Genomic DNA, 14,553 nt, shown 5'->3' on the forward strand with positions numbered 1-14,553 from the left:
CGGTCTCAAGAAGAACCTGAAAAATTGTTAATCCACTAGGGTGAGACACTTCTCAGTAAGGGTGGAATAAATTATAATAGTGTGTGATAAATGAGTTTTAATATTTACATATCAAAATAAACTACTTCTCATATAATATCAATAACAACTAAGAAAATGTACCATTAATAACATCCCCAACATCTATTATCATACACACATCCAATATGCACAAGTACATAATTTTTATGCAGGCGAAAGTCCCCAAGGATAGGGAAGATTACCCGCCCATACAAGTAGCTTCCCTCTGCTCTGGTATTAAAAAACTACCTATCAGAGTAGTCACCTTACTCAGTAAGCCCTCAGGTGAAGTATTACCTCGCTGCTAGTACATACATCTATATTATTTTAAAGGCGAAGGTTTCCGAGGATCGAGATGTCTACCCGCCCATACAAATAGCATCTCTTTGCACTGATACCAAGAAACTACCTAGCAGAGCACTCGCCTTTCTCAGCAAGCCCCCGATGGTATGTTTACCTCGCCGTATGCACACACATGCATTCACAATATACTATACCATTATTTTTATGCTATAATTAAATTCACATGTGCACAACACATCTACACAGGAAACATGCATCTCATATTTCATCTTCCAATGTCCTCAGTATGTGGCCCACACAGAGAAATTGTGTACATATCAGTACGTGGCCCACATAGGCACCACTACCCACACAGGGTACATAACATGGCCCACACAAGCGTCATTATCTACACAGGATATAACGTGGCCCACACAGGGTACATAACATGGCCCACACAGGCGCCATTATCGACACAGGATATAACATGGCCCACACAGGCAACACTCCAGCTTCCGCAACACGTGGCCCACACAGGCACCACTATTCACCAGTATCCAATCCCCATGACCTACCTGTCGTACATCAGTAGAACAAGCTCCTCGACCTACCAATATCCTACCCCATATAAATGACAATACGATGAGCTCCTCGACCTGCCAACATCACATCATGATTTATATCTAGGCAATATAACAACCTCCTCATGCCAACGTTATATTAAGATGCATATGAATAACCAAACCAATTAGTTCACACAAACGCATCAACGTATTTCCACACAAAAATCTAATAGATCAATTCATTTCCCACACAGTATCCAACATATCAATACATTTCCACACATGAGTCAACCATAGCAATTCATTCATCATGTCATAATCATTCCAAACAACCCCTCATGCAAGCCCAAATACCATAGAAATTCATATTCAGTTTATTAGAAAGGAATTGTTCTCATGCCACATGGTTTTAAAATCATAAGCAATTATCCCAAATATAACTTTAAACCAAAATCATCATTTTTCCAGTAATCAGGCTATCCTGAAAATCATATAGATAAATAATAAATTTCATATGCTTGTAAATAACCGGTTCACCTTAATAAAACACTGATATAATTTTATTCTCCCTTACCTGATTCCCTGAATCACATCTGCAGGGCTCCCAAAATTATACCCGCAACGCTCACCCGAACCCTGATTCAATCAAATCAACCCCAATAAAATATTATTTTAACATTTCCTAATTTACAATAATTAAATACCAATTAATTTCTAAATAACCCATTTATCCTAGTTTTGGGGCTATTTCCACAACGACCCGACGAGAAATTCGCTCCGCTAGATTTGTAGAGAATCATCCCTAGATTCTCGTGGTGGTGTCCGATCGCCCATTTGGCTTAAAATTTAGGAAAAATTAAGACAAGAATGAGAATTTGGCTTACCCCAGGAGATATGCCCACATTACTCCTATGACAAATCCACTTTAGTAGATATATCGGTGGCGGAGAATGGAGTTCAGTGGTATTTTCGTATTTTCAATTGGACAAGAATCCGCCGCGAAATCGTAGAAAGAAGAGGAGTGGAGAACGTGAGTTGAGAGATTTTTTTTTCTTTTTTTTCTTTTTCTCTTTCTGTCTACGCCTGCTTGAGTTGTCTTTTCTTTTTCTTTTCTCTTTCTACTTCCTATTTGCTTCCTTAGCCTTTAAGTTTCCTTTTTCCTTTTTTTTTTTTCTTTCCTTTATCCTTACTTTAACCTTTTATATATACCTATATATATACTTATATATACTTATATATATATATATATATATATATATCCAAAATTCTTAAATTTCTTAATTTAATTAATTTTCTTAATAATAATTAATTAATTAATAATAATATTTTTTTTTTTTTTGGTCGTTACATTCTCCCCTCCTTAAAAGAATTTTGTCCTCGAAATTTTCTAATCAATTATAGAATTGGTTTGACATTTAAATCGTCAATTAAAACATCAAACACCCAGCTTATCCCCAAATCAATTTAACCCTCAAGTTTTAATTCTGAGTTCCAGTCTCTCTGCTCAAAAATATCACCGTCAACGGATTTACAGTAATTTTCTGAAACTGGCCAGATTCAGAAACTCATAGAAGTCCATCAAGGGATTTCTACCTTTAAGCTACGAAACAAAACTTAAAATCTTCTATCAGTATCCTAATCTACCCATTCCTATCCTTATCCTTATTCGTACCTGTACTTTGGTATTAATCAATTCTAAAGTCTGCAAAGTCTATAACTTAATGCTCTGATACCACAATGTGACGCCCTGAAACCCGCTAAGTGGGGCCCGGGTCCACGTGTTCCAATCACCTGTATCTGATACCATAATTATCATGCACGCAACGAAACATAAATAAATGACCTCAAATAAATACCAGAGTTCTATACAACAACAAAAAAAAACACTACAACATCCAAATATCTATATCTACAACTAGTATTTAAAACATAATCTCGTACAAATATATCTATGCATATATCAGTATCTCACAACCCCAAAAAGAAACCGCCAAAACAATCTCAGCCTAAGCCTTCAAACCCGGTCTCCAGAAGAACCTGAAAAATTGTTAATCCACTAGTGTGAGACACTTCTCAGTAAGGGTGGAATAAATTATAATAGTGTGTGACAAATGAGTTTTAATATTTACATATCAAAATAAACTGCTTCTCATATAATATCAATAACAACTGAGAAAATGTACCATTAATAACATCCCCAAAATCTAATATCATACACACATCCAATATGCACAAGTACATAATTTTTATGCAGGTGAAAGTCCCCAACGATAGGGAAGATTACCCGCCCATACAAGTAGTTTCTCTCTGCTCTGGTACTAAAAAACTACCTACCAGAGCACTCACCTTACTCAATAAGCCCTCAAGTGAAGTATTACCTCGCCGCTAGTACATACATCTTTATTATTTTAAAGGCAAAGGTTTCCGAAGATTGGGATGTTTACCCGCCCATAAAAGTAGCATCCCTTTGCACTGATACCAAGAAACTACCTAGCAGAGCACTCGCCTTTCTTAGCAAGCCCCCGGTGGTATGTTTACCTCGCCGCATGCACTCACATGCATTCACAATATGCTATACCATTATTTTTATGCTATAATTAAATTCACATGTGCACAACACATCCACACAGGAAACATGCATCTCATACTTTATCTTCCAATGTCCTCAGTACGTGGCCCACACAGAGAAATTGCGTACATATCAGTACATGGCCCACATAGGCACCTACATACTTCTTATCTACACGTGGCCCACACAGGCACCACTACCCACACAGGGTACATAACATGGCCCACACAGGCACCATTATCCACACAGGATATAACGTGGCCCACATAAGCACCACTACCCACACAGGGTATATAACATGGCCTACATAGGCGCCATTATCCACACAGAATATAACATGGCCCACACAGGCACCACTATTCACCAGTATCCAATCCCTATGACCTACTCGTTGTACATCAGTAGAACAAGCTCCTTGACTTGCCAATATCCTACCCCATATAAATGACAATATGATGAGCTCCTCGACCTGCCAACGTTACATCATGATTTATATCTAGGCAATATAACAACCTCCTCATGCCAACGTTATATTAAGATGCATATGAATAACCAAACCAGTTAGTTCACACAAACGCATCAATGTATTTCCACACAGGAATCCAACAGATCAATTCATTTCCCACACAGTATCCAACAGATCAATACATTTTCATACATGAGTCAAACATAGCAATTTATTCATCATGTCATAATCATTCTAAACAAGCCCTCATGCAAGCCCAAATATCATAGAAATTCATATTCAATTTATTAGAAAGGAATTGTTCTCATGCTACACGGTTTTAATATCATAAGCAGTTATCCCAAATATAACTTTAAACCAAAATCATCATTTTTCCAGTAACCAGGCTATTCTGAAAATCATATAGATAAATAATAAATTAATATGCTCGTAAATAACTGGTTCACCTTAATAAAATATTGATATAATTTTATTCCCCTTTACTTAATTCCCTGAATCACGCCTGCAGGGCTCCCAAAATTATACCCGCAACGCTCACCCGAACCCTGATTCAATCAAATCAAGTCCAATAAAATATTATTTTAACATTTCCTAATTCACAATAATTAAATACAATTAATTTCTAAATAACCCATTTATCCTAATTTTGGGGCTATTTTCACAACGACCTCACGAGAAAATCGCTCCGCTAGATTTGTAGAGAATCATCCCTAGATTCTCGTGGTGGTGTTCGATCGCCCATTTGGCTTAAAATTTAGGAAAATTTGAGACAAAAATGAGAATTTGGCTTACCCCAGGAGATATGTTCACGTTACTCCTACGACAAATCCACTTCAGTAGATATGTCGGTGGCGGAGGATGGAGTTCGGTGGTATTTTCGTATTTTCAATTGGATGAGAATCCGCCACGAAATCGCAAAAAGAAGAGGAGTGGAGAACTGAGTTGAGAGATTTTTTTTTTTTTTCTTTCTTTTCTTTTTCTCTTTCTGTCTGCACCAACGTGAGTTGTCTTTTTTTTTTTTTTTCTTTTCTCTTTCTACTTCCTGTTTGCTTCCTTAGCCTTTAAGTTTCCTTTTTCCTTTTTTTTTTTTTCCTTTATCCTTACTTTAACCTTTTATATATATATATATATATACTTACATATATACTTTTATATACATATATATATATATCCAAAATCCTTAAATTTCTTAATTTAATTAATTTTCTTAATAATAATTAATTAATAATTATTTTTATTTTTATAATTTATTTTTTTTATTTTTTATTTTGGGTTGTTACATACCTTACGATCCAGAGCGTAAATGAAAATGAACACATGATAGTCTTGGAGAATGGAAATCAAGTGCCTGTTATAGGTTTTGGAACTGTTCAGTTGTATCTTGAATCGGGTCATTGTTTAGACTTGTTTGATACTTTGTATGTTCCAAATATTTCTAGGAACTTAAATTCCATGTCCAGATTAGATAATGATGGTTATAGTTTGTATTTTGAACATAAAGGTTTCCGTCTAATGAAAGGTGACTTATGTGTTGGCTCTGGTATTTTGTATGAGGGGTTGTATAAATTTAATCTTAATGAAAAGTTTGTTGAAACACTCCTCACTCTACATCATAATATTGGAACTAAGCGTAGTAGAATAAATGAGAATTCCTCTTTCTTGTGGCATAAAAGACTGGGTCATATATCCAGGGAAAGAATAGAGAGATTGGTAAAGGACGGGGTTCTCACGAACCTTGATTTTACTAATTTTGATGTATGTATTAATTGCATTAAAGGAAAGCAAACTAAACATACGAAGAAAGGAGCCAATTCATTATGAATGGAAGCCCTTAAAACAGTAGTGTATATGCTAAATCGGGTTCATAGTAAGGCAATTCAGAAAACTCCTTTTGAACTATGGACAGGAAGGAAACCAAGTTTAAGGCACTTTCATGTTTCAGGTTGTCCAGCAGAGATTAGAGTCTATAATCCAAATGAAAGGAAATTTGATTTTAAGGACTGTGAGTGGGTATTTTATTAGATACTCAGAAAAGTCTAAAGGGTATAAGTTTTACTGTCCTAATCATAGTATGAGAATAGATAAATCCAGTAATGCATAGTTCCTTGAAAATGGTGAAATTAGTGGGAGTGATATATCACGAAATGTGGTCATTAAAGAAATTCGGGTTCCTATACCAATATCTAGACCTTTAACAAACATTGTTGTTCCTTTAGTTGTTGAAAGGCATGATAACACTGAACAACAATATAATGATGTATCACTTCATAATGAAAATGTCACCATCGAGCCAATTGCAGAACAATCACAAGAAATAGCATTAAGAAGATCTCAAAAAGTAAGGAAACCAGCTATTTTTTATGGTTATTTAGTATATCTGTGTCGCGACATCCCGAAGTGTAGGTGCCCTAGGGTAGTGAAATAAAAATTGTGGTTCTAAATTTTTAGGGAAAAATAAGAAATATCGGAGTCACCAATAACCTTCTAGTGTGGTTAGAACACTTAATCACTACCTCCTTAAGGGTAGAATGGGTCTACGTTACCAGAACTGGGATCGAGAGTTTGATTACGCGAGGGGAGGGTGCGAGCACCCCCTACGCGCCCGTTCTTACGAGCGGTACCTAATTAATTTGGAATTATCCCTAAGTTAATTTAATAAGTCTTTAAAATTACTCCTCTAGTGAATTTACCAATACACATTGCAAAATGAATAAATAAATAAATAAGCAAGAGGCTGATTATGATTTAGGAACTAGTAAGGATCCCTTTACGTTTTCACAAGCCATTAAAAGTGATGATTCTGAAAAGTGGATCAATGCCATAAATGATGAGTTGAAATCTATGGAATAGAATAAAGTTTGGGACATCGTTGATTTGCCTAATGGGTTTAAAACAGTTGGGTGTAAATGGGTCTTTAAGACCAAACACGACTGTAATGGCAACATTGAACGATATAAACCTAAACTTGTAGCAAAGGGTTTCACTCAAAGGGAAGGTGTTGATTATAAAGAGACGTTTTCTCCTGTGTCTAAAAAGGACTCTCTTAGAATCATAATGGCTTTGGTGGCTCATTTTGATTTAGAGTTGCACCAAATGGATGTGAAAACTGCCTTTCTAAATGGGAATTTAAATAAAGAGGTATATATGGATATTCCTGAAGGTTTAATGATTAAAGGAAAGGAGCACATGGTTTGCAAATTAAAGAAATCAATATATGGACTTAAACAAGCTTCCAGGCAATGGTATTTTAAGTTTCATGATACCATCACGACCTTTGGTTTTAAAGAAAACACTGTTGATTGGTGTATATATCTAAAGGTCAGTGGGAGCAAGTTTGTCTTTCCGATTCTATATGTTGATGATATTTTACTTACCAGTAATGATCTTGGCTTATTGAATGATACCAAAAGATTTCTTTCTATGAACTTTGAAATGAAAGATATGGGTGAGGCAACTTATGTGATTGGAATTGAAATATTCTGGGATAGATCACTTGGACTGTTAGGGTTGTCTCAAAAAGGAAATATTAATAAAGGTCTAGAAAGATTTCATATGGTTGATTGTAAATCAACTCCTGCTCCTATTTGTAAAGGGGACAGGTTCAGTTTAAAAGATTGTCTACAGAATGAATTCGAAAAGAAAAGTATGGAAAATATTCCTTTTGCATTTGTTGTTGGGAGTTTGATGTATGTGCAGACTTGTACGAGACCAAATATTAGTTTTGCAGTTGGGATGCTCAAGAGGTACCAAAGTAATCCCGAAATGGAGCATTGGAAAGCTGCAAAGAAAGTCTTGAGGTACTTAAAAGGAACCAGACAATATATGCTCACATATAGGAGAACAGATCAGTTAGAGGTGGATGGCTACTCTGACTCAGATTTTGCTAGATGCGTAGATAGTCGTAAGTCAACGTATGGCTATTTGTTCCTGTTAGCTGGAGAAGTAATATCATGGAAGAGCGCCAAACATACTATCATAGCAACATCTACTAAGGAAGCTGAATTTGTGACGTGCTTTGAGGCCACGATTCAGGCTTTGTGGTTACGGAACTTTGTCTCAGGACTTGGGATTGTCGACAGTATAGCCAGGCCACAGAGAATTTATTGTGATAATTCTGCAGCTGTCTTTTTCTCCAAAAATGATAAATACTCTAATGGCGCTAAGCATATGGAGCTCAAGTATTTGGTCGTTAAAGAGGAAGTTCGAAAACAAACAATACTTATAAAACATATAAGGATTGAGCTCATGCTAGCAGATCCTTTAACGAAAGGATTGAAACCAAAGGCATTTAAAGAACATGCTAATCAAATGGATCTTTGTTGTAATCCTTGATGTATGATAGTGGATCTTTATGTTTTGTTTTATAACATGTATAATGATATTGATAAAAGTGTTTCTGAACATTATTTCTGTTTACCATCAATCACGTGATTATGGAGATGGTTCACTGTTAAACAGAAATGGTCTTTGACAAAGATATTACAGGGACAATATGGTAACTTCCTATTATGAATCATAGTGAAGTGGTTTATTAGTATTGTGGTACATGGAAGGGAAGATGTCGCTTTAATGATATTTACCGCCATGACTCATACTAATGGATTGCTTAATTATGATATTATGGCAATCTCATTGAAAAGTATAAATAAGCTAATGTTTTGTGCACATTATGATTATTTGTTAATCCATATTGATATCATTCATATGGGCCAAATGGGAGAATGTAGGATTTATATCCCAAAGAATACATCCCACATGAATGATATGGGTCCCACATGTAAGGTATGTGTCCCATGTGATAAGGATATGAATTAATGGTTGTATGGATTAACTAAAGGGTTAGCTTATTTAATATAAAAAATTAATGGTGGAAGTTTGAAGAGATTCTTATATATATATAATATATTAGCTACTATTATGGGGAGTAGCTATAAGGGCATGCTATACATCAAGTTAAGCTCAAGGGGTAGGAAAAGAGAGCTAAAGAAGAGAAAGGGAAAGTTAAGCTCATAAGTTCTAAGGGGTTAGTTACCTGGTGATGTTAGCTGCAAAGGAAATGTAGGAAGAAAGGAATTGTCCTCTCTCTGCCTCTACTTCTCTAATAATCAAGAGATCTCATAAATCTAGTGAAGGAAGGAAAGAGAAAGAGGAAAAGTGGGATAAACGATTTCTTTGATTCTCCGGGTGTTCTTCTCGATAGGTTCGATATGACTGATTTCGATATGTAAAGTTTATAGTTTATGAGTTATTTACTTTCCGCATAAAGAATATTGATGTGAAATTCATGATAATTGAAAATTTTTGGTTACAATATATTTAAGAACATTTTTTTTACATGATTTATGAAAATTTTCTTATATTGGGAACTCCCAACTTTCTATTTTTGCAAGATAACAATATTTTAATAAGAATGGAAGTGTTCTCGATGAGCTCAAGCTTGAAATAGTTGCTTGAGGCCAAAAGCACCACATGAAAGCAACTCATGGGATCAATCAAAGAAAGCATGTTGAGAGATCAATAGTCGCCCCACCTCTTGCCCCCTTCATGTCACCAATGGACCCAACTCAATGCCTTAATGATTCAACACCATTGAGTATTGATAATTTTAATTTTATATCCACCAACTGCAATTTCTGTCTAGAACTTCTTAGAACATGACCTCCCTCCATTCTCCCCTTCTTCCAGAGAGAGAGCCAAAAAAAAAAGGAAGGCATTATGAAGAGGATGCCAGAATTCGTGCATAAACAGTAAAACTTTGCTTTAATCAATGCCACCCAAACTAAAATATATATGATGTGACATTGCAACTTTAGCCCTTTAATGCATGGACTCTTTTTGTCCGCAGTGAGGCACACCCATTCTACTATATTTGCTAGACAACCAAGTCCTGAATATAATTATATATAATGATCGTGTGATGGAAATTTTGGGGGTATAGCATATTAAATGTTCAGAAAGGAACACAATTCCTTATGGGCAATTTATATGCTTATATATATATATGAACTTAAGGTTACTGCAGTGGGGCTGTTGAATCGCCAAATTCAAATAATTAGTTCATAATATGAATCCAAAAAAGTGCGGGCAACAATAAAAATAGAATAGGAAAGGGACATGGGTAATAGGACCATAACACAACCAAATGCCCCTGAGAGCCAAACATCAGTAAGACCAGACAAAAACAGGATAAAATAGAAAAATATCCACTGCCACTGCACGTCCCATAACACATTAGTTCTCCATATAGCCCCTCCCTCCCTTTGAGGGCCGGTCTTCATTTCTTCAGTACTCTCCTGCGACTGAAGGTTGGTGAAAATGATATTCCAGAGTGAAGTAACAGAGACATCAGCCAAAAATCAGAACAGTGGACTACAGATCAGTGATGAAGATGATAGAAGTGCTGGAGAATATAACTCGGAAGAGTGGCTGAACCTTAGCCTTGGCAGAAGCAAGGCGCACGTGGCTAGAGACAAGGATTTCCAATCAAAATCTGCTACCAGCAAGGTGTTCATGTGCAACTTCTGCATGAGGAAGTTCTTCAGCTCACAAGCACTGGGCGGCCACCAGAATGCCCACAGGAGGGAGAGAGGTGCAGTCAAGAGGTATCAATCTCTGAGGATGATGTCCGGCTTTGGGTTGGCCCCTAGTAGCCCAATAGCCCAGTCACTTGGTGTTCAGCCTCACTCATTCATCCATAAACACAGCAGAAAAGGGACAGCTATAGGAAGATTTACTGATGCAGACAGGGGGTTCCGGGCATCAAAGACAGCATTTGAGCTTGAAGAAGCAATGGATTTAAAATGGCCAGGAAGCTTTTACATAGACTTGGAAAAGCCTGAACAGCCATTGGAACTGCCAAAGCTGGACTTGGATCTTCGACTTTGATCCTTTCTATTGTCCTTTGAATATCACTTTTAATTTTGTTATTGTGTGCTGCCTACTGTTAATTTTTCAGTAAACCACCAGCAACAAGAGCTAACTTAGTTGCACATTATATTAAAGTTACTTGTAAAACCATTCAACTTAAGTTTCTCCATCATACAATAATAATTTCAAAAGAAAAAAAAACAAATAGATGCCTCAATTTCAACGCTTAAAGAGCTACACCTTGATGGCTAATAAAAATAATAGGATGTTCTACAAGCCATTTAATTGATTAAACAACAGTCAAGTTTAGGCAGCATATCAATGACAAACCAAGTATCAAGAAAATTCATTCTTCCACAAGAGTATGGCTTTCACTTGTAAAGGTAGCTGGACGTGGCCAATGGAGTAGCATACTATGTTTCTTAGGAGTTTCAAAGACATTGCTGTGACTCAACATAAAACATTTTGGAAAAGTCCTCAAGTTATGTTCAATACCAATAATGCCATGGTCATCTTCTACACATTACAACACAGTTCATCTAAATGATTCTAACAAAAAAATAGGGTGCAGTCCACATCTCTCATCTAAAATTGTGAATGTCTAAAAACTATCATTGAATTAGTCAAATTTTTACATACAATTAATATCCATACATTGTTCTAACTTCTAAATCAGTTCAAAAGATCGTAAGAGAACAAGAAACACTTGAACAGATGACCTAGCGACACTCACAACCCCATTCTTCATGTTAGAAACAACTTATATTAGTAGCTTCACTTTCAAAAGGCAATTCTAAGCAGTCATTTCAGCTCAAAGGTTCCTTTGATCAAGTTAGTTGGTGAGAACAAAACCATTCTTCTGATGCAAGAATGCTTATCAAGCCTCCTCTCAAATCCAACTTATTTGACAAGGCAAGCTTTCCATGGTTTGTAATAAGCCTGCTTCAAATCCAGCATGATTATCACACTTTAACATCTTCAAAACATGAGGCTGGTATTTCTGTTGGAGAAGACAATGTTGCCACACATTTGAACTGTTTATAGGGGGAAAAAATTAATGAATAAGCATACCAGGTAATTTTTTCTTCAAATGGCTGCTTAAAAGCTTATATCAAAACAATTAAAAATCCAATTATGCACATACCTTATGCTGCTTGTACTTTTCCCTTACTGCTTGTAAAGAACCTCCCCTTCTACTCAATTGCAGAGCATGTATGATAAGGACACATTCTTTTAGATCTGATGGTTTATACCCTGAATAGTGTTGTAGGCTTGAATTCTGTAAGTGACAAAGAACCTAGTCATTGCTAGGCATGCATAATCATTATAACTATCAAACAACCAGCACAAAATGCATTCTTACCCAAGGATGCAACTTTGGTCGAATGGTAAATCTTGAAAGAAACACAACAGCCGCAGCCACCAAAGAAGGCAAGAATTTTACACAGGTATAGTCTAACAAACTTAGCTCTGCAAGATAGTAACCCAGAAATTCCAATTGCAAATTTGGGGTCTGTAAAAGAAGAATAAAATTTAGCAGTCAGTACCAGAAAATCACTTCATTGGTGCAGTTACAAATTTGTGCGCAAGGAGAGAAAGTGGGGGGTTAACTTACCTTGTCATTCTCCTGAGTGACTCTGGTGAACCTTCTGCAACCAAAAAAATGGGGGCAAATAAAAAATCAGACTAGTGAAATATTCAAACAAGGTTATAACTATGAGCAGAAATGCTTCAAACTTATGGGGAATTGTTATTACCTGAGAAACGTCTTTACAGTAGGGTTGCCCATTTCAAATTTCAAGGACTTGAGGATATCAGCTTCCATCTTGACAACCTTCAGATTCAATACATAACCAACCAGTAAGCCATTATGGTAAACATAATGAACAGTTAAATTTGTAGTATTTAACAGGGAAAAAAAAGTAAAAGGAATTATGAAATGCTTCCAAGAGAAGCAAAATCACCTGTTCCTTAGTGTACGTGTTATCTGTTATGTAACAGAATTCATCAACATGCGGAGGGCTAATCTCCTCATACTTCCTATAAATCACAACAGGAATAAAGAGCCACATGTAAGAACCAAAACCAGATTGAAAGGATAAAACTTCAGAACCCAAAAAGGTGAACACTTCATGATGCTTACGAGGCAATAAGCATAGAGGAAACGCCCAGCAACTGTAGCCTTTGCCTGTTGAGAGCATTCAACGACAGGAATCTATCAATATAGGAGATGGAGAGATAAAGGGTGTCTGAAACAAGTTTGTACTCCTCTGCAACTTCCACCAGCCAATCCACCAATACCCCTCTCATATTAGCAGTCACGTCTCTCTGAACCTTCTCAAGGTAATCCGGCAATGGCCTTCTCTTTGCTTCCATCTGAATAAAAACCCACATCAGGAATAGCTTCAACAGACCAAACACCAAACCCTAAACCCTAAATCCCAAGTCCGATTCCCATTATCAAATTAATCCAAAAAAAAAAAAAAAAACCCTAGAATTGGACGAGAATTAAGCAATAACAACAGTAACCCACTTACCTCCATGTTGTGAAGATAGTCGTAGATGTCCGAAGCGTAAGAACCGCACATCTGCGGATCGTCCAGTTCCACATCAATGTTCTGCGGTGGCTCCTCCCGCTGCGCCGCCGCTCTCTTAACTTTCCTCTTCGCTCTACACTTGGGCTTCTCCGATCCATCGCCCAGATTGGGAACCGAACCCACATTGGGCAAGTTGGGGAGCTCGCCCAACACCACCCTCTTCTTAGTGGGCGGCGCTTGGGCCATGGCGGCTGCTGCCCTTTTCTTCGCCGCACGAGTGACGCGCATACAGTTCTCCTGGTCCGCCATTTTCAACGCACTCTCACCGCTCCCTACCTCTTGGATTTGGGATTAAGGTATTATCCAAGACAGAAAAAATAGAGAGGGGAGGGGACGGAGGAGAGTTGAGGGTGGAGTCGGTGGCTTTGTAACAGAGGTAAAAAGTGGAGAGGGAGGGAAGAGAGACACATGCCGCCATATCTGTTTTTTTCAAAAATATATGCGGTACGCGCTTTGCAAAATTTTACAAATTTTACGTTAACGGGTTTTGATTTCGGAGATTGGACGGTTTTTTGCGTCTATTAATGTTTTGGAGGGACGAGGGGTTTTAGATAATTTTTGGAGGTTGTTCAAATTTGGAAAGGGGTTTTGGGTTTTGGCGATGGGACCGCCGACGGTTTTTGAAATAAAAAGGAGCCGTTCGCGGGCTTTATTGGCATTTCATTTAAGCCGGCGCACTATTTTTTGCCTTTGACTATGTTTCTCTTTTATGATTCATCTCGTTTAATTTTTTTCTTTTAAACAAGGTGGAGGGATCTGATCTTACCTAACCTCTCATTTAGTTTGTAGAATCAGCTCCCGAATAATATAGTAATTCTAATCTTAATTTTTATTTATATATATATAGATTTAGGAAACAATAATAATTATTAAAATAGTACAAATAGTAAATAGAGTAGTAAGAATAATAGTAATTTATCATAATAATTAGTACAATAATAGCAATAACAACTGCGAAAAATAATAACAGTTATAAGGATAATATTTATTATTAAAATAGTGAAAATTAACAATGAAGATAAAAAATAATAATTAATAATTAAATTAATAGTTTTTATTGTAAAAATAATAAAAAATAGCATATACAACAACGATAATATTAGTATCAAATAATAGCAACAACAACAAAAATTAATAATAGTTTGTTTT

At 36.4% G+C, this 14,553-nt stretch overlaps 1 protein-coding gene across 2 annotated transcripts; it reads right to left on the bottom strand.

Annotated features, from left to right (window-relative positions):
* Window positions 1-11,386: 11,386 nt before the first annotated feature.
* LOC131165216 (putative cyclin-A3-1) lies at window positions 11,387-13,825 on the bottom strand. Of its 2 annotated transcripts, none has more exons than XM_058122814.1 (8): window positions 13,345-13,825; window positions 12,951-13,183; window positions 12,772-12,847; window positions 12,565-12,641; window positions 12,423-12,456; window positions 12,171-12,320; window positions 11,952-12,086; window positions 11,387-11,841 (listed from the first exon to the last, which is right to left on the bottom strand). In XM_058122814.1, the coding sequence occupies exons 1-8, from the start codon at window positions 13,651-13,653 to the stop codon at window positions 11,770-11,772; spliced, it is 1,086 nt and encodes a 361-aa protein (XP_057978797.1). In that variant the 5' UTR covers window positions 13,654-13,825; the 3' UTR covers window positions 11,387-11,769. The 2 variants fall into 2 exon arrangements, with proteins under 2 accessions (XP_057978797.1, XP_057978799.1); XM_058122816.1 differs by having other exon boundaries at window positions 12,423-12,453; window positions 13,345-13,795.
* Between the last annotated feature and the right edge of the window lie 728 nt (window positions 13,826-14,553).

This window comes from Malania oleifera, chromosome 1, assembly GCF_029873635.1.
Source record: "Malania oleifera isolate guangnan ecotype guangnan chromosome 1, ASM2987363v1, whole genome shotgun sequence".
Lineage (NCBI taxonomy): Eukaryota > Viridiplantae > Streptophyta > Magnoliopsida > Santalales > Ximeniaceae > Malania > Malania oleifera.

Coding starts and splice junctions, on each gene's coding strand:
- LOC131165216 (XM_058122814.1), bottom strand. CDS start 13,653: ATGGCGGACCAGGAGAACTGTATGCGCGTCACTCGTGCGGCGAAGAAA. Junction 12,321..12,422: donor TCACTCAGGAGAATGACAAG/GTAAGTTAACCC, acceptor CTTCTTTTACAG/ACCCCAAATTTGCAATTGGA. Junction 12,087..12,170: donor GACCAAAGTTGCATCCTTGG/GTAAGAATGCAT, acceptor TGTCACTTACAG/AATTCAAGCCTACAACACTA.